General features: G+C 47.8%; 1 protein-coding gene across 3 annotated transcripts in view; it reads left to right on the forward strand.

Annotated features, from left to right (window-relative positions):
• The window catches only part of IPO13 (importin 13), a 34,762-nt gene extending 12,386 nt beyond the window's left edge, over positions 1–22,376 (forward strand). The window contains exons 12-20 of one of the 3 annotated variants that reach the window (XM_072649164.1): positions 65–145; positions 2,589–2,726; positions 2,817–2,913; positions 4,940–4,992; positions 6,246–6,312; positions 6,390–6,448; positions 21,523–21,612; positions 21,787–21,968; positions 22,228–22,376. In XM_072649164.1, the coding sequence (XP_072505265.1) occupies positions 65–145; positions 2,589–2,726; positions 2,817–2,913; positions 4,940–4,992; positions 6,246–6,312; positions 6,390–6,448; positions 21,523–21,612; positions 21,787–21,968; positions 22,228–22,324 (864 nt within the window). In that variant the 3' untranslated portion in view covers positions 22,325–22,376. Of the gene's footprint in view, positions 1–64; positions 146–2,588; positions 2,727–2,816; positions 2,914–4,939; positions 4,993–6,245; positions 6,313–6,389; positions 6,449–21,128; positions 21,466–21,522; positions 21,613–21,786; positions 21,969–22,227 lie in introns of those variants that run through there. The other 2 variants (XR_011975773.1, XM_072649166.1) reach the window with 2 other exon arrangements.
• Positions 22,377–22,738: the final 362 nt, after the last annotated feature.

The following is a 22,738-nucleotide window of genomic DNA, read 5'->3' on the forward strand; positions in this document are numbered from 1 at the left end:
GACCCTTGTAGCTCAAACCGTCCCCTTCCCCTCAGCTCCTCTCTCATCTGGTGCTTTCCTCCAGGTGGTGGTTGTGCTTCAGCAAGTTTTCCAGCTCATCCAGAAGGTGCTGAGCAAGTGGTTAAATGATGCCCAGGTGGTAGAGGTAACTTGTCATCCTTGGAAAATCACGGAACCCAGAATCATTATTAACTGCTTCCTATGAACCAGCTACTGTGCAGAGGGCTGGGGGCACAGAGAAAGGCAGAAATAGTAGACACATGTACATACTGTGGGATCCAGGCAGGATTGGTCTCAGAGGGAAGGCCCTAGCATTAAGGAGGATCAGGAAAGATTTGCAGTAGCGAGTTGTGAGCTGAGATGTAAAGGAACCAGGGAGGCTAGAGGTCAGGAGGTGGGGTGTCATAGGCCTGCAGACCAAGAGGCTGATGGTGCCAGATGGCAGAGTGCCTGAAAGGGAAGAAGGTACCAGAAGCCAGGGAAGGAGGGCGGAGGCAAGTTTGGGAAGCTTTATAGCCAAGCAGAGGGTTTTCTGTTTGATCCTGGAGGTAGTGGGAGCCACCGAGCTCTGTTTGGGTTGTAGGGGGATCAGCCTGCTCTGTGGGAAGGTCGCTTTGACAACAGCGATAGGCAGAGAGCTGAGGCAAGGAGACTGATCAGAAGGCTGTTTCAGGAGTCCAGGTGAGAGGTGGAGAACCTCTTCTAGGCCAGTGTCTGTGTGCGTGGAGAGAAGATGGGGAGACATATTGTTAAGGTAGAAAGGAGAAGATTTTTCCACCAGGATATCAACTTGGGATAACCTGGATCCTGAGAGGATTGGGACCCTTGTCAGGAAAGGGGAGTTGGGAAGAGGAGAGCGTTTGGAGGTGAAAGACAATGAGTTCAGTCTGGAAATGCTTAACTTAAAGTGTCACCAACAATGTGAACTTCCTATCCAGAGTCCATAGCAGGCTGACCTCTCTTGGGCTGCTTACAGTCATAGTGAGGCAAACTTCCTTGGAGACCCAGCATGGGCCAGCTTCTCCTCTAGGCTTCTGTAGCATCACTGAGGGAGCCACCCCTCTTAGAGGGATCCTATAGAGAGGTGCCTCTGACACGATCCCCATTCCCAAAGAATACTTTGACCCACGCTTCTCTTTGAGGATCAGAATCCCAGAGCAAGCTAACTTAGCAGTCACAAATCTCCTGGCAGGTCCTGTAGAGTAATGCAGTGGAGGTCAGTGGTCAGAGGCTCCTGTGGGGCATTCTTCCCATTGGTTACCATCTTCTAGGCTGATTTTTGTCAGAGGGATCCCACAGAGGCAGAGGAGGCTAGGCTCTACTAGTGGCTCCAGTAGAGTCCAGAGTGAGTTTCTCATACAGTCATAAAAGGCCAGCAATGGCTAACATTTATAGAACACTTTATAAATATTATATCATTTTATCCTCACAACTACCCTAGGAGGTAGGTGCTATTATTATTCCCATCTTATAGATGAGGAAACTGAGCCTAAGCATATTTAAGTGACTTACCCAGGGTCACAGAGCTAGTGAGTGTCTGAGGCTGGATTTGAACTTAGGTCTTCCTGACTCTAGGTCAAGAGCTCTATCCACTTTGCCGCCTAGCTGCCCTGTCTTTGAGGGATCTGATAGTGTCAGAGCAGACTCAGTTCTCCTAGAGGATCCTGTAGAGTCATAAAAATCTTACTTAGCTTTAAAGGGCCAGGGTCTCCCATTGCATCCTGGGCCATCTCCAGTCATCTTGATGAGTATTAGACCATTGGACACAGATGACTCTGGAGGAAAAAGTGAGGCTAGTGACCTTGCACAGCCCTCCCTCACTCAAATCCAAGTCAACTGCAAGTCATGTCATCATTCCCTGATGTCATGGTCCTCTTCAAGAACAAAGGACTAACACAGTGGGCTGACCTCCTCACTGGATATCAGATTTGAGAAGGGCCTGGGGTGTGTGTGGATCATTTAACCTTGAAAAGACTAGACTCTTACAACCTCCGGGCTCAATGAAGCTGTCTCATCCTACCCCAAGCCAAGGCAGGAATGGCTTCTTCCCACTGCCTCTAACCAGAGAAGCCTGGATTTAAACCACCAGGTGCTCTGTCTCCTGGAGTAGCTGCGGTCATGAGGAAGTCTCTTCTCATGGCCACTTGTGGGTTAAATCCTGTCAAAAAAACGACATCTCTCATTTCTGTAGCTCCTAAAGGTTTATAAAGTATTCTCTTTACAACATCTCTGTGGGATAGGTAGTCTACAAATTTTACAGAAAAGGAAACCGAGTCTCAGATTTTCCTGAAGGTACACAACCAGTAAGTGTCAGAGCTTGGGATTTAAGCTCAGGTCTTCCATCTCCAAATTTGGCTACTCCCAACCTTGGTCTTCACCATGGCCTTCCATTCCTCATTTTGGCAATTGATTGAGGTGGGAATTTAGTGTGGAGAAGCCATCATTAGGAGGGCAGAGGAGTGGTGGGTGCTGGTCCATGAGCAGCAGTCACTGAGCTGAGTGTAGCCATGCTGTGTAAATGGGACCCAAGGGACTACTTCAGGGAAATACCATGTGTGTGCTTCAGCCTCCTCTCTGCTCTGCTCCAGGCGGTGTGCGCCATCTTTGAGAAGTCCGTTAAGACCTTGCTGGATGACTTTGCACCCATGGTCCCCCAGCTGTGTGAGATGCTGGGACAGATGTATAGCACGATCCCCCAGGCCTCTGCCCTTGACCTCACTCGCCAGGTACAGGGCAGACTGGGTGGGTAGGGGTCCCTCGTTGAATGGGAGCGGGTTTTGGGCTGACACATGGTGGGCCCACTTTCTCTCTTTCAGCTGGTGCACATCTTTGCTCATGAACCTGCCCACTTTCCCCCCATCAAGGCCCTCTTCCTCCTCGTCACCTCTGTCACACTCACCCTCTTCCAGCAAGGTAGGTCTAACTGGGTCATGTTCCTCTTCTTGTCACCACCACCACCGCCGCCGCTGCCGCCGCCGCCACCTACACAGGCAGGGGAATCCAAGTTCCCAACTCAGCCCTCCCTTTGCCCTTCCAGAGTGGCCAGACTGGAAAGGGGCTGAGAGGCTGGGAAAGAATTTCCTGAAGGAGGTGGCTGGATGGCATGGGAGAGTGAGTAGAGAGGGCTTCTGTCTGTGCCAGCATCAGAGCTTGGCAGCGGCTCTGCTGGGGAGAAGCAGGCCAGGGGCCCGTGGGCTTCACAGGAGGCTGCCTACATCTAGATTTCTTATTCACAGCAGGATTTGGGGGCTACCTTTGAGCAGGGAGCCCAGACATCCCCCACTTGGCTTGGGGTTGCCAACCCACCGTTGGGGAACATTGTGAGGGAGGCCTTGAGTCCAGAGTGGCTGGCACTAGTCACCAGAGCTCTGCCTCCTCCTCCTTGGCCTAAGGCCTTCTCTTCCTCCTAGCCCCTTACTGGCTTAGTCCCTGGGCCCAAGGTGGGTAGAGCAGTGACTTTCTGACCCCTTCCTCCTCCTCCTCCTCCTCCTCCTCCTTCTCCTCCTCCTCCTCCTCCTCCTCCCAGCTCCAGCAGATGTGGCAGTGCAGGTACTGGGAGGGGGAGGGGGAGTTGACCCCCTCAGAGAGATCAGTGTCTCCTACAAACCTCTTCATGAGGCATCTGTGAGGGTTGCCCAAATGGCAAGGGTTAGCCTTGAGCCTCAGGAGGACTGGCCTTGGTGATGGGCTGTGTGTGCTGACTGGTCACAGCAACCCTAAAAGACCCTCTGCCAAATCAGGAGCTGCAGTCTGCCTCAGTGAGGGCCATAAACTCTCCCCTGATTGGGACCAAGAGAAGGGAGCTTGGGTCAGGCCCCAGTTGGTCAGGGCAGGTGCCTCTTGTCTGATACTTGCAGTAGCCTGATGGTGGGAGCTTGGTAGAGACATCGTCTTCGTGGGCATGTCCCATCCCCCATCTGGCAGAGGAGGACCTAGACAGAGGTTAGTGGTGACAGGGCCAGATCTGGCTGATCCTCCTGCACTGCTCATGGAGGGTCGTGGTCAGTGGGGGAGGTCTGCCACCTCCCCTCCAAGGGAGAACTTGGGCCTGTAGTCTTGGGAAACCCTCATGTGGATCTAAGTCATAAGTCTTCCTATTCCTGTTCTCCCCCAGCATGCCGGCCCTCAGTGCATCCCTGTCTTCCCTGAGCTGTCCCTGGTGCTGCTGCCCCAGCTCCACTCTTGGCTTTCTGGGGCCATCTCTGTGCACATCTGAACCCTGCCTGGAGTCCTTGCCTGAAGGGAGAAAGGGTGGGGAGTGGGAGCCAGTTTTGGAGCCACAGCCACCCTTCCTCACCCCATTGTCGACATTCCTCCTGCTCTGTTTGATCCACTCCAGCCGCAGGACTTCTGCATGCCTGGGTCTCTGCCCTCTCCTCCTCCTCCTGCCTCTGCCCATTACTGTTCAGGAAGAGTCCTAAGAGAAGTTTGTTGCAGTGCCTTAGGATAGGGGCCAGGGTAGGAGGTCAGCACCAGGAAGACCATTCCCTCACTAATCCCCAAGCCAACAGTCTGAATGAGAACTCAGAGGCCCTTCTGCCCCTGCGTGACTGGCACGGGCACCTGGTGCCATGGCCCTCGACCAGGGCTCTTTGGTTCTATCTCAGGCATTACTGGGCTGAGGGCCTGAGGAAGTAGGTCCACAAACGGTAGCAAGGGGGTGGCAGTCCCTGTCCTCATCCCCTTCCTCTGATGCTTTGTGCTGGTGAGTTCCCTCCTGCTGGCCAGGGGCCAGCCGCCCATCCCCACCGTCACTCTGCTGTTTCTTTCTGTTTGGGGCTTTCCCAGTTCATGGTTTTTGTATGTTTTGTTTCTTTCCCTCGCTTCCTGCCGCTCAGGCCTGCCTCCTGCAGGCCCTCGGGCCCACGTAACTGTATGACGTTGAGTTGCTGTTTGGATGAGTTTTTCTTAAGTTCCATCTTTATTTATTATATTTTAGGGCCCAGGGATCATCCTGATATTGTTGATTCATTTATGCAACTCCTGGCACAGGTGTGTTTTAGTTTCTTACTCATTCACGTTCTGTTCTCTCTCTTTCTCTTTCTCTTCTGTTGGAATTCAATTTAAATATCTTTTTAGCTTTCTGTTGACAACTTTTTTTCTGTTGAGTTGAATAGAGTTTCTCCATCTGTTTCCGTGGAAGTTGATAACCCAACACTCTCCTCTAGTCCTCTTTTCCCCCTGGACTTGCTGCAAGGGCCGTGGAGAGGCTGCCCCCGTGGGCACATGAGGGTCGAGTAGGCAGGCCTGGGGGTGGGCAACATCGGGAGCTCTGCTGTTGCTAGGCGCCCACCCTCAAGGCTGCAGGAGGGGCTGTGGAGCCTGGGGAGCCAAGTGGAATTGGGGATCCAGTTGCTGTGAGCCTCTGCTGGGAGGTCTCTTGGCTTATTTGTACCTGGTCTGTTCCAAAACTCCTAGGGAGTGGGAACTTTTGGGCTGGTGGATTCTGTGGAAGGTACTGTGTGTGGGGGAGGAGGAGATGGGGGCTGGGCCTGGGCCTCTGGGCTGATCGATGTTAGGGCTGGATCTGGTGAGACCTGGGCAGTGGGCTGCCCCCAGCCTTAATGAATTGTGGGAAGGCTGAGAAGTGGAGGGGCCTGGCATCGTCCCACAATACTCTGGTCCACTGGAAGGGGGAGGCTGTGTTTTCCCCTGGGTCAGAGCCTCCTGGAGGGGTGGGGGGGACTATGAAGGCCTGGTGGCTTGGGAGTGTTCTGGGAATGGATGGTCAATGGGGATGGTGATGGGGTCAGGAGGCGCTGTTAAGACTGAAAGAAGAGAGAGGGTAGTGGGCTGAGAGACACGTGGCCTCTGAGCCCAGGGCCACAGTACTGCGTCTCCCCAGAGCCCTCGTGGGAGGCCTGACCCGGTGAGGGGGAGATTTGGAGAAAGCTCCCACTTGGCCTTCCCCTGGGTCCTTCGAGTTCTTCCTTTTCTGTATCTTTCCCCCGGTATGTGACTCAGGGTCTCTTGCTACCTCTACCCAGAGAGCCTCTGGTCCCAGCACACGATGTCCCTGCCTTCTGCTACTGTCCCCCATCTCGTGCAGGAGCTTTGAGGTGTCCTGGGTCCCTGTGGGGGGCGGGGGTGGGAAGGGAGGGAACAGGCTTTTTTGAGGAGCCTAGCAGGGCTGGATCCCCTGTGTGGCCACACCCTAAAGCAGACAAGGGCAGGTGAGTGGTTTAGTGGGGTGGGGCCAGGAGGGGCTCAGGGGCTGGGTTCACGGGGGCTCCGTCTCCTCGTAGGCCCTGAAGCGGAAGCCAGACCTCTTCCTGTCTGAGAGCTTGGATGTCAAGGCTGTGTTCCAGTGTGGTGAGTAGGGGGCTGGCTATGGCCTGGGGAGGGGCTGGATGAGTTCCCTGGCCTGACCTGTCTGTCTTTGTGGGCAGGTGTGCTGGCACTCAAGTTCCCTGAGGCTCCAACTGTCAAGGCCTCCTGCAGCTTCTTTGTAAGTATGGGGCCCTGCTCCCCTTCCAACCTCCATAGGACTCTCAGGGTCCAGGATAAGAGGAACCAAATGCTTCCGTTGGTCATTCAGAGGATGGCTGTCCTGTGTTCCTGGGGTCTGGCCTGGGCTGCTACAATAGGTCTTGCTCTCAGCATCTCCCCTCTTCCTATCTGTGTCTCAGGCTCAGTGTTGTTTCGTGGTTTTTGCCCTTCAGAACCACTGGACAATGGTCTGGAAATAAGTCTCTAAGGCATCCTCCTTCTTGTTCTCCCTTGTGTTCTGTGTGACCAGGACTGTGCTTCTCTCATGTGCTGGTCAGTGCAACCACAGGCCTGAGTGAGCTGTCAGGGTCCCCCCAGAGGCTTCTGGTCCAACCTCTGGCTTTTCAGGAATCCTCTCTGCAGGGTCTCCCAAGGGTACTTGTAGCCAGCGCTGAGCACCTTTCAGCAGACAGGTAGTTTTAAGATACTGGTGCTGACAATGAGCTGGAACCATCTGCCTAAGCCGTAGGCACATAGGAGGAGACGGACACACACACCCACACCCACACACTCATACTTTCTCATACACATACACACTCACACACTTTTACCTTCACTCTCCACACACTCACACACACACACACACACACACTCAAAACACATACTCCACAGACACACATTCACTCATGTACACACAACACATACATACCCTCACATACATACACACACACACACACACACACACACACACACACACACATATACATCCCATTGCCCAGGTTCTGGCCTGTGGGGCCAAACAGAACGGGTCTGGCCCCCTCCCCATGAGGAGCTCCTGTGGACAGCTCCCATACCCTGAGAGGTCTCTGTCTTCTGAGCTAAGTCCCCCCTTTCTTCAGTGGATCCTTGTGTGGAAGGATCTCTAGGCTTTTTGAGTCCCGTCAGTGGCCTGGTTACCTTCCACAGGCATGCATCAAGTTGTAAAACATCCCTTCCAAACTGACTTTGAGCACAGTTTTTAGATGTGGCCTGACCAGGGTGGGGGGGGACAGTGGACACTCTGCAGCCCATGGTCACATGAGCTGTTTTGGCTGTCTTGTCACACTGACCGAGTGAGCCTGCAGTTCACTGAAGCCCTCAGATCTTTTTCATGTGAATTGTTGCCCAGTCCCCTCCCTCCTGTGCTTCTTGAGTGCTTTAAGGTTACAAACTGTTGTCCTGTGAGGTCAGTGGTACAAGGATCATGATGCACATCTGTGAAAAAGGGCAGCTGTCCCTCAGAAGTGAAGTGCAGTAGCAGCCAGGATCTGAACCCAAGCCTTCTGGCTGTCCTTGCTAGGCTGTTTGGACTCTCCAGGCTCCTTCAGCATGTCCTCAGAGTCTTGTGTTCCCAGTGGGAGTGTGCTGTCCCTAGGACGGTTCATCCTTCCCTGCTCATTCTCAGTCTTCAGATGGAGAGAGTGATCTTGGTGGTTGAAGGCTGGCAGTGCAGCCCTGGGAACGTTGTTCTTATGATATGACCAGCCTCCTCAAGTCTCTTAGCCTCTTCTTGCATTCAAGTCACGCTGTCAGATGTCATCCCTTGTATCCATCCTGTGTCTTTCTGTTGCCTTCTAGCTCACCTGTAAGTTTGCTGCTTCTGAGGTTATGGTTGTCCATGACCTCACCTGAGAGCATTACCAGGACAGTACTGATATTAAGAATGTTGTAGTTTTGGCAGTGGGGAGCAGCTTTTCAAATGCTACCCAGCCAGTCTTCTCAGGCTGTTCAATTCTGGACTGAGCTCACTATCCATCTACAGCGTACCTTTCATAGAAAAAGTACTATCGGAGTACATCAATGAGCAATGCGTATTCTTCATCCACTTTGTTTTTCCCGTGTGGATTGTTAAGCTTATCTGTTTTTACTAGCAACTGATCTTACTGAGAAGGCCCTGTGGTCACCTTGTCTGCAAGGATACTACCAGGAGCTCAGTAAAATGTCCTTTTCAAGGAGATGGGTTAGATTCAGGGGTAGACAGATTTGGGCATTACTTAAGGAATTTGAAACTGTTCAACTGTGGAATAGGGTGCCTCCAGACGAAGCAGATTCCAAATCACAAGACACCTTCAAAATTTTGCCTCTCCTTTCTATGGCAAGGAGAATGGTCTTTGAACTTGAGGTGGCAAAATAAATAAGGTTAATTAAGGGAATAGTAAGGAAAGGACCTAACAACCTTTGATGAATTCATCATCTAGGCCAGAGAAACTCTTCCAATGTTGAAAGAAAAGGTGGATGTGATTGTTGATATTTGAAAGATTGTGGAGAATGGGAGAGGAAAAAACTGAAGAGAATGAAATCCACTAACTATAAGCCAGTGAGTCTAACTTTGATTTGTACAAAAATCCTAGACGGTATTATTAAAGGGATGGTTGGTAAACATCTAGAAGAGGAAGCAGCAATCACAAAAGCCATCCTGAGTCCATTCAGAGCCAGTCATACAAGGATATCTGCCCTGTTGGACCTGCTAGCCAGCTTGGAAGAGCTGGAGAATGCCATTAATGCTATTTACTGAGGTTTTATCAGATAATTAGGCAAAGATTCCAATATTATTCTTATGGGATGTAAACTAGAATTTAGTATTCTTATATGGATTTGAAACCAGTGGAATGGCCAGACCCAAGTTGTCTTTGATAGTTTGATGTAGGTGTGGCAGGAGGTCTCCAGTGGAGTGCCTCAGGCATCTGTGCTAGGCCTTGTTGTTGTTTAACATTTTTATCAGTGACATAGTTAAAGGCTGAGATGACTAACGGGTCATCGTGTTTTCAACGACCAAAAGCTATTGGGAAAGAGCGTTAATGTCCTGGCTGACAGGTTAGTCCAAGATGATTTTGACAGACTTTGAACTGAATCTCCTAAGCTGAAATTTTTTTTTAATTTAATTTTTTTAATGTTCTACAATCACTACCATAGAACTTAGATTTTTACCTCCCCCACCTACCCCTCACCACCCCTCTCCCTCCCCAAGACGGCATACAATTCTATGTAGGATCTACATATATTTTCCTATTGAATACGTTTTCACTATAGTCATGCTGTGTAGACAAACTAAAATAAATGGAAGAAATCATATAACAAATCAAAACATAATACACACACACACACACACACACACACACACACACACGATCTGCTACATTCTGTGAATGAATTCCATAGCTCTTTCTCTGAGTGCGGGAGGCATTTTGCCTTAGAAAACCATTGGGATTTTTTTTTTTTTAAGTTCTTGCATTATTACTTAGTTCCAAATCTACCAGAAAAAACTCTCACACACTGTGGTCATTGCTGTGCACAATAGTACTCCATTACATTCATAAACCATAATTTATTCAGCCATTCCCCAATTGATGGGCATCCCCTTGATTTCCAGTTTTTGGCAACTACAAAGAGTGCTGCTATAAATATTTTTGTACATGTGGAACCCTTTCCCATTTTTATGATCTCTTGGGGGCTGAAATTTTTTTAAAAGATGAAATAAAATAGGGATAAATATGAAGTCTCAAGTCTTGATTTAAAAAAAAAAAGCCACCCTCATAGCAGCAGAATCATGTAAAGGCATGCCTTGATGGTCTGTCTGGGAAGATCTTTGGATGGCAATTTCAGTAACCAGCAGTGTGGTGCTGTCCTCAGAAAATGATTTACCACCTTGGGGCTGCCTTCATGGGGCCAGCCCTTCTGTGCTCCATTTCCTCAGGTGACATCCAGAGTTCTTTGTATAGGGACCACATGGATCAGCTGGCTGGAGCCTGTTTGGAGGAGGGTGGCCAGCCTGGAGAAGGGCCTCAAGTACATGCTGTGTCAGGACTGACTCAACTAGATAAAAAGGACAGACAGGAAATAGCCCCTGCCTTTGAGGCAGCACATGCATAGTACGTTATACAAAGTAAACCCAAGGTCATTCCTGGAGAGATGCTGGGGAGCATGAAGATAGACTTAAAGGAGCTTTGATGGAAACCAGTGGTAGTAGGAGGTGGAGGTGAGCAAAGGGTGTGTTCCAGCTGTGAGGCCCAACGCACAAAGCATGGAGACTGGAAATGATCGTGGGGAAAATCAACAATAAGAGCAGTTTGGCTGGACTGTAATGTGTGTGAAGAAGAGTGATGTCGAATTAGGCTGAAAAGGCAAGTGGAAGGGAGGTTGTGAGGAATTTGGAATGCCAATGGAAAGAGTTTGCATTTGGTCCTAGAGGTAATAGGGAGCCACTGGTTGAATGGGGGTGAGGGGGTGGCATAGCATAGTGGAACAAAACCCCTTAGGAAAATTGCTTTGGTTGGGGGTAGGAATTGGGGAAGGATGTATTGAAGTAGAGAGACAGAGGCTTTTTCAGTAGTTCAGAGGAGAGGTATTGAGGGCTTGGTCTGGATCAGTGGCCCATGGAATGAAGAAAGGGGAATGATAAGAAAGATATTGTAGACATATAAATAGAATGGATAGATGAGTAAGTGTGAGAAGGACTGAGGAATACCCTGAAGTTGAGAGCCTGAGTGACAAGGAGGATGGTGGTGCCCTCCACAGAAATAGGGAGGTCTGGAAGAGACCTGGGCTTGGGAAGAAGGATAGTGGGTTCTGTTTTGAATTTGTTGAGTTAAGATGCCTATAGGACACCCACTGGAAAAGGTCCAAGAGGCAGTTGTTGATACGGGACCAAAACCTCAAGAGATACTGGGGCTGGATCTACGGACTGGGGAGTCATTAGCATAGAGTTAGTAATTGAGCCCTTGGGAGATAATGATAACGCCAGGAAAAAGCGTAAAGAGAGAAGAGGTTCCAGGGAAGACCCCTTGGGGAGCATCCATTGTTAGGTAGGGCAATATGGACTATGATCCAGCAAAGGCAGATAAAGCCTTGTTCACTTTGGACAGAGCAGTTGGAATTGAGTGACGAAGGCAGAAGCCAGGTCACAGAGAACTGAGAAGTCAGTGGGAGGGAGGGGAAATGGAGGCAGCAATAGAGAGGGCTTTAGCTAGGAATTTGGCTGGAAAAGGGAAAAGTAAGATAATTGGGGAGAGATTGATAGGGTCTTGTAAGGTATAAAGATCAAGAAGACTTGAGTGTGTTTGTGCACAACAGAGACTGAAGAAAGGGGAACCTGAGGTTCTTTTTTGTGCAGATAGAGCTAGTGGGTGTTGTGGGAAGCTTGAGAGAGAGCTGTTGTGCTTTGTGTTAGAGAATCAGGAAGGGATGAAAGCCCAGCTGTGATTAGGGGACCCACCTAGATAGTGCAGAATCAGAGCCAAGGAAGCAGAAGGTAGTAATCTAGGTTTGGTGTTTGGCAAGATAAGATTGGGGACAGGGCAGAGGCATGGGGGATGTGAGAGCAGGGAACAGCGTAATATTGAACTGATTACTGTAGGTTTCAGATTGGGAGGAAGACAGAAAAGTGAAGCCAGAGCAGGGCCCTGCAGAGTCAGATGTTAGCATTAAGGTCATGGTGAGTTTTAGGAGTAAAGCACATGCAGAGATGGGATGATCAGATATCAGGGTTGAGTAAAGGAATTTTAGAATTCTTGATTTTGGAAGTGGAACACTCATGGGTGATGAGAGCCAAGTCATGAGCATTCCAGTATGACTGAGGAGTAAGTCGATCTGTGCAGGGGGTTGAGAATAAAGAACTGGGAAGTCCTGGGTCTTTGAGGGACCCAACCATTACATTGAAGTTCCATAGAATAGGACAGGGGTTGGGGCAGGAGAAAACTGAGGAGGTGACATGTACTGGGGCTGGTGGGTAAGACAGGAGCCAGATGAGGTAATCAGTCTGGATAGAGGAAACCTCCAAGGAGGAGAGGTTGCAGAATGGTAGTGGCAGGGGGTGATGGGGAGCAAGCAGTACGCTGATCCCCTGTCTGGGAGCAGTGAAGAGTTTAGAGAAGCCTCACACTTACCAGCACTAATATTTTCTTTGAAAATAGAGTTAGAAAGCTCTGAATGTGGTGAACATGGAATCCCCTTACAAAAATGGGATTGATTATTATCTTGATTGGAAAAGACTGATTGCTGTAGTCATCCTTTCTGAATTATTTGCATCCATCTCTTGCCATTGGACCCAGAAGGCACCAGAGGAGAAAGTGAGGCTGGTGACTCTGCCCAGTCCTCCCTCCCTTCAACCCAATTGTCTTGTAAGTCATGATACCACCTCCCTGAGGTCATGATCCTCTTCAAGAACGAAGGACAAGCAGCATCAAGAAGCCAGGGTTGTGTCAGAGCATTTATTTTTTAAAGATCAAAATCAACACCAAACTGAAAGAACAAAAATCATCAGGCAACAAAACCAGCTCCAACCCAACATCTTAAAACAGTCTTGACACAGTGAAGGATTTCATCAAAGAAATCATGATAGATTTTTTTTAAATGGGGCCACATGGCCACTATGAAGGATAAACTGGTGGACAGAAGGTGTTTCCACTGTATCTTTGCAATAGCAAAAGAAAGGAAAGAAGACACTCACCCCCACTTCTTCCCCGGGACTTTGGGTGGGCATGAGTAAGAGTTCCTCTGGATGGGTTTCTATCTGCATCATTAGAGAGAATGTTCACAATGATGAAGCCACAGATCCATTCAGATATTTTTAGGGGAAAAAACCCAGGAATGGATAAGGGAACAGACATTGACATGAGCAATCTCTGTTGTTTGTAGAAATTTAACCACTACAATGTAATCCCTGCTCAGAGGAGACCAAAACATCCTGGAAAGTGTTTGAGTCAGCAAACCTTCTACCTCCTGGCTGAGCAGCCAAACATGGTAGCAAAGGGCAGTCCCCAGTCTCCTTTTAGAGTAACAACTCATTTACAAAATCTTGTGGAGCAGAATTGTAGATTATAAGCAGTACTTTCTCATAAAATAGCATCAAAAGTTGAAAGGAAATGTCTTGGCTTGAGATGCCAGAACTGGTGGACCAATGAGCAGGGAATGGCAAGGATCACGCTGAAATTTGTGACCAGAGGTCTGTGTCAGTGACCATGGAAGCCCGGCTTTGAGGTCTGCAGTGTGCTCTTCGAGGAAGTACATACAGCAAGTAGAGATCAATGGAGTGGCTACCTGAGGTCCATCTGTTAGAATACCTGAAGGAGGGAAAGCAGAGCTCTCCTGCTGCTCCTGAAAAAAAAATCCTGAGGACTTCCACAACTCCACATCCTGGTCTCCACACCCTAGGGCAATAGGCTCTACCCATGTTAGGAGCATGCTAGTGGGTGATGCACAGTGTTCCACAGCAGACCACATCTTTACAGTCCCCCATGGGCGGGGAGCACCTCTAGAGAAGACAAGATCACAATTAATAGTTAAAGGAAAGGCCCACCTAAAAGGCATCTTGCTTGGCAGTGTCTCCCTAAAACACTCCACAATCACATAAGATTCCTCAAAAGATGTAATGGGTGCAAGCTTTGTTTAACAGCACTAATTGCTACCTCTAAGTGAGGTAACAAAGAACAATGCCTTTCCCTCCTGCCCAGTCACTGCTTGTCTTGGGGGTGGCCCAGCACCCTACCCACATGCTTTTGGTGGTTGACTCGTGCCTCCTGAAAAAAAGCTGGAACCTCTGCAAGTAGTTCAGTCTGAGCGGCTATGTGCAGGAAGAACAGGGAGTGAGTTCTTTCCCATCCATTCCCAGTGGATGTCCAGACCATGCACTGCATCTGGATGGACAGTGTTGGAGGACCAAGGCTGGAAATAGTATGGCATTTTCAATGACCCTGAACTTCTTCTAGAAACAAAAACTCAAACCCACTGTCTGACTCTGGCTTGGGGCAGCCAAACCCTGACTGCTGGGTTTGAGGTGAAGTGCCTCAGCAGCATTCTCATAAGGCCTTACCCCTCACTCATCCACCAGATGTGAAACCCTACATTTGTCACTAATAACATCTCTGGGCCTGGCCACACAACCATTTCTAAATCCTATCTATGCTTAGCCTACTTTTTCTGAGTCATATTCAAGGCCTGGGTTTTATCTTACCAAATTTGCCTGCTTTTCCAGATGCCTATTAACCATCCCTTTTAATAACATGTTCTAGAATTTTTGTAGGAATTCAAGGCACACTCAGTGGCCTATAGTTTGTAGACTCCATTTTAAAAAAAAATTAATTTATTTGTTTTCAGTTTTTAACAATCACTTTCATAAGTTTTAAATTTCACCCCTTCCTTCCCGAGATGGCATGCAATCTTATATGTATATATACACATATGTTTTTATTAAACACATTTTCACATTAGTCATGTTGCATAGAATAATTAAGATGAATGGGAGAAACCATGAAAAAAACCAAAACAGAACCTAACACAAGAGAAAATAGTCTGTTTCATTCTGCATTTTGATTACATAGTTTTTTCTCTGAATGTGATGTCATTTTGCATCAAGAGTCTTGGGAATATTATAGGTTAGCATTTCTATGAAGGGCTAAGTCTTTTAGAAACACAGACTCCATTTTCTTTCCCTTCTTTGAGAATTGGGACGCTGGCCCTGCTCCAGTCCCCTAGTGCCTCTCCCATTTCCCACAGGGGCTGCCTCAGGAGGCAGTGGGTCCCTCTCCCTCGAGGTCTTCAAACAAAGACTGGATGACTGCTTTGGGGTATGTTGTAGAAGGCCTTCACGTGCAGGTTTGACTGGGTGACATCTGAGTTTCCATCCAACCCCTGAAATCCTGTCATCATTCAAAGACCTCTGACAGCAGTCTCATTGATATTTCCTTTAAGAGTGTAGCTCATCTGCCCCGGGGACCCAGATACATCCAGGGCTGCTGGGTCTTCTCTTATTATCTCTGTCCTTCTTTAGTTTCAACTTCTCATCTGCTGTTTTTGTTCTCTCTTTATCTGCTGCACAGTTGTTCAACTTGGCAGAAAAGGGCAGCTCAGAGCCACGCAGATCTGCCTTCTCTCTGTTGCCAACCATTGCCCCATCCAGCCTGATGAAGCAGGAATCCCATCCTTCTCTTTTCTCCCAGTCTCACCAGAACCGACCCTTTGGTTGTCAGCCTTCTGCCCACCTAACACTGTTCTTAGAACTCTCTTTGCAGATTTGTCCTCTTTACCCTTCATTACCTGCCTCTCTTCCCTCCTTGGGGAAATACGTGTCTTTGTAAGCTCTTAAGTAGTCTGGTAAGTTCCATCTGCCGATAAAAGATCATAAAATCAGTGAGTCCTAGATCTAGGACTGGAAAAGACCTTGGCACCAACACTTTCATTTTACAGCTGAGGGAACTGAGGCCCAGATTGGTGATGAACTGGCTGACTGGAGGTGGAATTTGAGCCCTGCCTCCCCCTGACTCCAGAGTTGTCCTTATTCCACTGTCCTGGTCCCATGGTCTCTTTTTAATCAAATTGACCAAAGGTTTATCAATTTTATTTTATTTTTCATAAAACCAACTCTTAGTTTTATTTATTAGTTCAATTGTTTTCTTAATTTCCATTTTATTAATCTCTCCTTTGGTTTTCAATATTTCTAATTTGGTATTTACTTGGCGATTTTCACTTTGTTGTTTTTCTAGCTTTTTCAGCTGCATGCCCAAGTCATTGATCTCCTCTTTCTCTGTTTTATTCATGTAGGCATTCAAAGATATAAAACTTCCCCTAAGAATTGCTTTTGCAATATCCCATAAGTTTTGGTAGCTTGTCTCATTATTGTCATTCTCTTGAATGAAATTGTTGATTGTTTCTATTATTTGTTGTTTACGCCACTCATTCTTGAGCATTAGATTATTTAGTTTCCAATTAATTTTTGGCTTATATTTTCATGGTCTTTGATTACATATAATTTTTATTGCATTATGATCTGAGAAGGATGCATTGGCAATCTCTGCCTTTCTGCACTGGATTGTGCGGTTTTTATGGCCCAGTACATGGTCAGTTTTTGTATATGTGCCATGTACTGCTGAGAAAAAGGTATATTCCTTTCTATCCTCATTCAGTTTTCTCCAAAGATCTACCTTATCCAGAGTTTTATTCACCTCCTTAACTTCTTTCTTGTTTATTTTGAGATTAAATTTACCCAGTTCAGAGAGGGGGAGGTTGAGGTCCCCCACTAGCATAGTTTTGCTGTCTATTTCTTCCTGTAACTCCCTTAACTTCTCTTCCAAGAATTTGGATGCTGTACCACTTGGAGCATATATGTTTAGTAGTGATGTTGCTTCATTGTCTATGGTGCCTATTAGCAGAATATAGTTTCCTTCGTTATCTCTTTTGATTAGATCTATTTCTACTTTTGCTTTGTCTGAGATTAGGATTGCTACCCTTACTTTTCTTACATCAGCTGAAGCACAAAATAATCTGCTCCAACCTTTTACCTTTACCCTGTGTGTATGCCCCCATTTCAAATGTATTTCTTATAAATAGCATATTGTAGGATTATGGTTTTTAATCCATTCTGCTATCCATCTCCATTTTATAGGAGAGTTCATCCCATTCACATTCACAGTTATGATTACTATCTGTGTCTTTCCCTCCATCTCCTTTCCCCATTTATGCTTTTAGTTCTCCCTTCTCCCTTCCCCTCCACAATAGAGTTTTAATTTTTGACCACTGCTTCCCCCAGTCTTCCCTCCCTTCTTTTAGCCCCCCCTCTCTTTTAATCCTCTTTTACGTTACTACTTCTTCTTTCCCTTTTAGCTTCCCCTCCCTTTTCTTTCCCCCTTCCCCTCCTACTGCCTATAGAACTAGCTGTATTTCATACTTAACTGAAGTTTTTTCCCTCCTTGAACCCAGTCAGATGAGAGTACCTCTCAAACAATACTCATCTCCCTCCCCTCTTTCTTCTACTGTAATATGTTTTTGTGCTTCTTCCTGTGATGATTTACCTTTTTCTGACTCCTTTTCACATCTCCCATTACAATCCCTTTGTACTTTTAAATCACATTGTTATCATGACATCATTTACTTTATACTCTTCCTTCTGTCTTTGTATATCTTTTTATATATCACAATAAATATACAATTCTCAAGATTAACAAGTATCATCTTCCCTTATAGGGATGGAAACAGTTTGCCCATATTGAATAACAAGGTGTTTTTTTTTTCTGTTTACCTTTTTATGCCTCTCTTGAGACCTTGTTTGAAGATGGAATTTTCTATTGAGTTCTGGCCTTTTCATCAGGAAGGTCTGGAAATAACCTTATTTCATTGAATGTCCATCTCTTTGCCTGAAATATGCTCAACTTTGCTGGGTAATTAATCCTTGGATGCAGTCCCAGTTCCTTTGCCTTACAGAATATTGTATTCGAATTCCTTCAGTCTTTTAATGTAGAAGCTGCAAGGTCCTGTGTGATCCTGACTGTAGCTCGTCGATATTTAAATTGTTTCTTTCTGGCTGCCTGCAGTGTCAGTATCAAGCTCCTTCACTTGATAGTTCTTGAATTTGGAAATGATATTCCTTGGTGTTTTTAGTTTGGGATCCCTTTCAGGAGGTGAACAGTGGATTCTTTCAATGACTATTTTGCCCTCTGGATCTAGGACTTCTGGGCAGTTTTCCTTGGTGATTTCTTGGATGATATTGTCCAGGCTCTTTTTTTCATCATGACTTTCTGGTAGACCAATAATCTTTAGATTTTTTCTCCTGGATCTATTTTCCAGGTGAGTTGATTTTCCAATTAGATATTTTACATTTTCTTCTATCTTTTCATTCTTTATATTCTGTTTGACTAATTCTTAATGTCTCATAGAGTCATTAGCTTCTACTTGCCCAGTTCTAATTTTTATCAAATTGTTTTCTTCAGTTAACTTTTGCATCTGCTTTTTCATCTGTCCAGTTGTTCCTTTTAAGGAGTTATTTTCTCCAGTTAGGCTTTGTATTTCCTTTTCCTCTTTATGGTAGAGTTTGAGATCTGGTAATGCCATGTCCTTTTATTCCTGTTTTTTAACAAATCCCATAATGGAGTGGACTCTTCCTCAGGATATTCCCATTATCTCCACCCAAGCAGCTAGTTTTTCCATGTTGGTGAGAGACAGCTCCAAAACAGAACTTCCCCCTGTTGGCACTTCCACCTTTTGAAAGATGGAATTATAAGTAAGTTCTTAGCTGCCCATTTCAGCAGAGAGAGGAGAGACAGAGAGAAGAGGGAGGGAGGGAGGAGAGAGAGAGAGAGAGAGAGAGAGAGAGAGAGAGAGAGAGAGAGAGAGAACTCCTGCAGGTATCTGGATAACTAAAGTCCCCGTCACCACCTTGCTGCTGTGCCAGGTTTCTCATGTTTTCTGAACTCCTTGTCTCTTCTTTCTGCCCAGATGGTCTGTAGTCAGTTTCAAAATAATTACTTCTATTTCTCCCTCTGTGCACCTTCTCTCAAGTGCTTTTCATGGTGCTTCACTGCCTTTTCTCTCCTCTCTCTTACTACCCCTCCCCGACTCTGCCCCATTCCTACCTCCCCGATTTCCTTATGTGAGTAGAAGCCTCATATTCCTTTATATTTCTTCATATATGAGTCTGGCTGGAGCTGCCCATGGAGTTAGGAAGATATGGGTTCAAATCTTGCCTCCAGTACCTACTATCTTTGTGAAACTAAACAGGTCACTCCCACTTTCAGTGCCCCAGGTCACTCTGTAAGACTCTGAGTTTAGGGCAGAGACTGACCTGCATGGTTAAAAGAATTTCCTCATTGGGAGCACTGTGTCAGGGAAACTATGAACCTGGGATTTCTCCCTCCTTTCCCCCCATGAGTATGTTCTTCATAAACAGTGCTCCAGCAACATCCTCCCTCATTCCCTTCTTGGCTCTCCTGTTCCTGAGGCCTGAGTCTTCTCCCACAAGTCTATGTGATATCTGGAGGGTTAAATTAGCCTCTTTGAATCAGGAGCTAGGGTTCACCTGGCTTGTTACTAGTTCTGGGGCCATTGGGGTTAGTCAGTGGTGCTCATGGGCCATGTTATCATCTCCTTTCTTAGATTTTCTCTCCTATGGATTTCTTAAGTGTCTGTCACTTCTCTTTGTATGTTGGGGCTGCCCCTGATGGCTCCTGGTTTGGTTGATAGACCTCATCCCTCTGGCTAATTCTCTGCTGGATTTTAGGTGTGCACTCTTGTCTGTCCTTTCTCTGATTAGAGTGTTACTGGCTTTTCTCTTTCCTGTCACAGGCCCAAGGGATAGTGGACAGAACACTGCCCTGGGAGTCAGGAAGACCATGTTTATACCCTGGCCCTAACACTCATTATGTGGTTATGGCCACCCATTTTCAGAGACCCATGCTGTATACTTCACAAGCGTATCCTGAGGACCGAACAAGACAACTCAGACTAAGTGCTTTGGGAGCAGGAAAGCCCTTTAGAGATGTTGCTGGTGTGTTGTGGGGAGCAGTTTTCTTGCAAGCATGTTACAATTTCTATTTCAGCAGCTAGTTCATCCTTATTGGTCAGAGTTAAGGTGCTTGGGGCCAATCAGGAACTCAGCAGCTGCTGTGTTTTTAGCATGGCTAAAAGCCCATCCCATCTTCCTGCCTCTGTATTGGGTTTGTGATGTGTTTCCTGAGCTCATCCATTTCCTCACCCTGGCTGGGTAGTAAGCTGCTACTACCACATTACTCTTCCTCTCACTGTTGATCCTCTCCCGGAAGCTCTCCACAATGCCTCTCTTTTCATTTGTGTATTTCTTCTCCTTGCTATACAATACATTCTACCACATGTTTGGTTTATTCTGACCTTTTAAAATAGGATAGAACCTTCTATAGCCATATTCTAGACTTGAACTCCATTTCACAAGTCTAGTGACAGTTGTGGAATTGAACTGACACAGGGTTACCTTTGTTCGTGGATACAGACAGTTCTTGCTTTACATAAGTGAATTATTCCACAGACTTCTATGTAAAGTGATTTTTAGGTAATGCAAATTTCCCTGTGGATGGGGGGAAGGGAGGGAGGCAGGAAGGAGGCTGTGTACCAGTGGAAGTAGGAGGACAGCGTACTGTTCAAGGACACATGGAGGCTGGAGACAGAAATGAGAGAGGCGCCAGCACCAGCTGAGAGGAAGAACATGTGGCAAGGCAGGCATGTAGGGGTGGACAGAGACCCAGGCAGGAGAGGATGGGTGATGGGGGAGCTGGGGACAGATGGTACTCAAGTGAGGAGACAGAAGACTGACATGTGGGGGCCGGACATGTGGGTGGAGTAGGGCAAAGTTCTCCCCCCTGCCAGAGGTCTCAGGTCAAGCTCCGAATCCACCTGCAGCAGTGGAAGTCTCTCCCCACTTCTCTTTTCACTTGGAGGGGAAGCCGTGGAGTACCCCCAAGGAGCAGGAGCAAGGAGAGAGCCAAGCACTGTTCTGTAAAATTAACACTAGTGGGGTTTTTTTGGAATGCAGATTCCTTTCAGTGTTGAATTTGTGTAATACAGGTATGTTTAAAGTGAAAACAATCTGGATTGTGTGTTCTTCACTGGCATTTTGTATTTTGTACGGTGCCTCGCACACTCTGTGCTAGCCTGGTAGCTTTTCTCCTTCGCCCACCATCTTTATTCTGAAGCCTGCTTGATTCAGTTCACGAGGATGGGACAATCACTCCCAGGCCTTGCCTTCTCACCTGCATGGATCATGTTGGTCCATCTTGTTCCCAGTACTTGGGAAGACAAATTTACTCCCCACCATTGTGGTCCAATGGATGAGTCCCTCTGCAGAGTTTCTGACCTTTCTCTGGGGCGCTTGTGTATCTCCATGACCCTTTCTTGAAGTTTGAGCAGCTGCTGCTTCTTCCTCGGAGGTTATGGCTCTCACCCTGGGCTCACCCAGGAGAGTCCTGGCACATAGATCCTGGTGCTCCCCAGAGGACTTGACTGGCCTGGGACCGGGACACAGATGCATGAGGCAGGACACTGTCTTCCTGGGCCAAGAGGTGAGGGGGTCACATCTCAGGACACTTAAGACCCCTCCTTCCTTGCATTTCTTACCACTTTACATGAGAAAGTCAGATCAGATAGGGTGACCAAGCCCTGGTCCCAGTAAGGGGAATGGGGTCAAGATTCTCCTGGCCAGGCCCTGCTTCCCAGCAGGTCACATGTGATTCTGGCTGGAGACTCTCCCTCCTGGGGAGGCAGGGGCCATGGCCATGCCTGCTTCTAGGGGCCTGAGTCGCCTGTCTCCTATCCCTGCTGCAGACAGAGTTGCTGCCCCGATGTGGGGAGATCTCACCCATCGGGCAGGTGGTCCAGGAGGATGGTAAAGTGCTGCTGCAGGCTGTGCTTGAGGTGAGTGGGGCAGGGACCATGCAGTCATGGAGGAGGCAGGTGGGTTGGAAGCAGAAGGATCCCTGGGATTAGGCAGATCAGCACACTGCAGTCAGGGTGGTGGAGGCCAGAGCTGGGCTCTCTGGGAGCTCCTCTGCCCTCCTGACCCAGTTGCCTTGGCCCCCTTCCCCCTAGGCCATCGGAGGTCAAGCCTCCCGAAGCCTCATGGATTCCTTTGCGGACGTCCTCTTTTCCCTCAACAAGCACTGCTTTAGCTGCCTCAGTGTGTGGATCAAGGAAGTGATGCAGGCGCCGGGCTTCCCTTCGCCCAGGCTCAGCGCTGAACAGAAGGACACCTTCAGTCAGCAGGTCCTCAGGTAACTGGGCAGAAGGGGGCAGGGAACTACAGGGACCCCGAATCCTCGCTAGCCTCATCACCTCCTTCCTTCATCTGGGAGCTCCTCTAGAGCAGAGCTTAGCTCAGAGCATGGCACATACGGCTCCTTGTCTGACCTCCTTCATCCTTCCCACATGTTGTTCCCTGGCCTGAATAGTCCCCTCGGGGTAGGCCTTGACACCAGAGTCATGAATAAATGGAGTTCATGCTTTGCCCCCTTTCTCTTCTTGCCTTTGCAGAGAGCGGGTGAACAAGCGTCGAGTGAAGGAGATGGTGAAGGAGTTCACGCTGCTGTGCCGGGGTCTTCATGGTACTGACTACACTGCTGACTACTGAGGGCTGGCTGAGGCTGACTTTCTATAGAATAAACCCCAAACCCCCCATTCAACTCTGTCCTCTTGCTTTGTGTTGCTTTGGGAACACGGGGGAAGGCCAGGGCCTGCTCACAGTCATTCATCCCCTTCATGAGTGTGGGGAGGGTTAGGTAGCCCCAGGATGGGGGTGGGGTGGGGATTCCATTGGCATATTTGAGGAGAGGGGTAAACACCCCTGTTCATTTCAGTTGTGATTGAGTGCCTTGTACAACTGTGGCCCTGGGGAGGCAAAGAGGAGCTCCTGGAGGAGAACAGCCTCTCCTCCCTGGAGGGTCCTATGATCTGTAGTTATCCCTTGTCTAGATCCTGAAAGCCCTAAGGCAGATCCCCATGACCTCCAGGTCCTCCCCACTCCCCCTGGCATTGCCCTCCCTTC

This window comes from Notamacropus eugenii, chromosome 2, assembly GCF_028372415.1.
Source record: "Notamacropus eugenii isolate mMacEug1 chromosome 2, mMacEug1.pri_v2, whole genome shotgun sequence".
NCBI lineage: Eukaryota > Metazoa > Chordata > Mammalia > Diprotodontia > Macropodidae > Notamacropus > Notamacropus eugenii.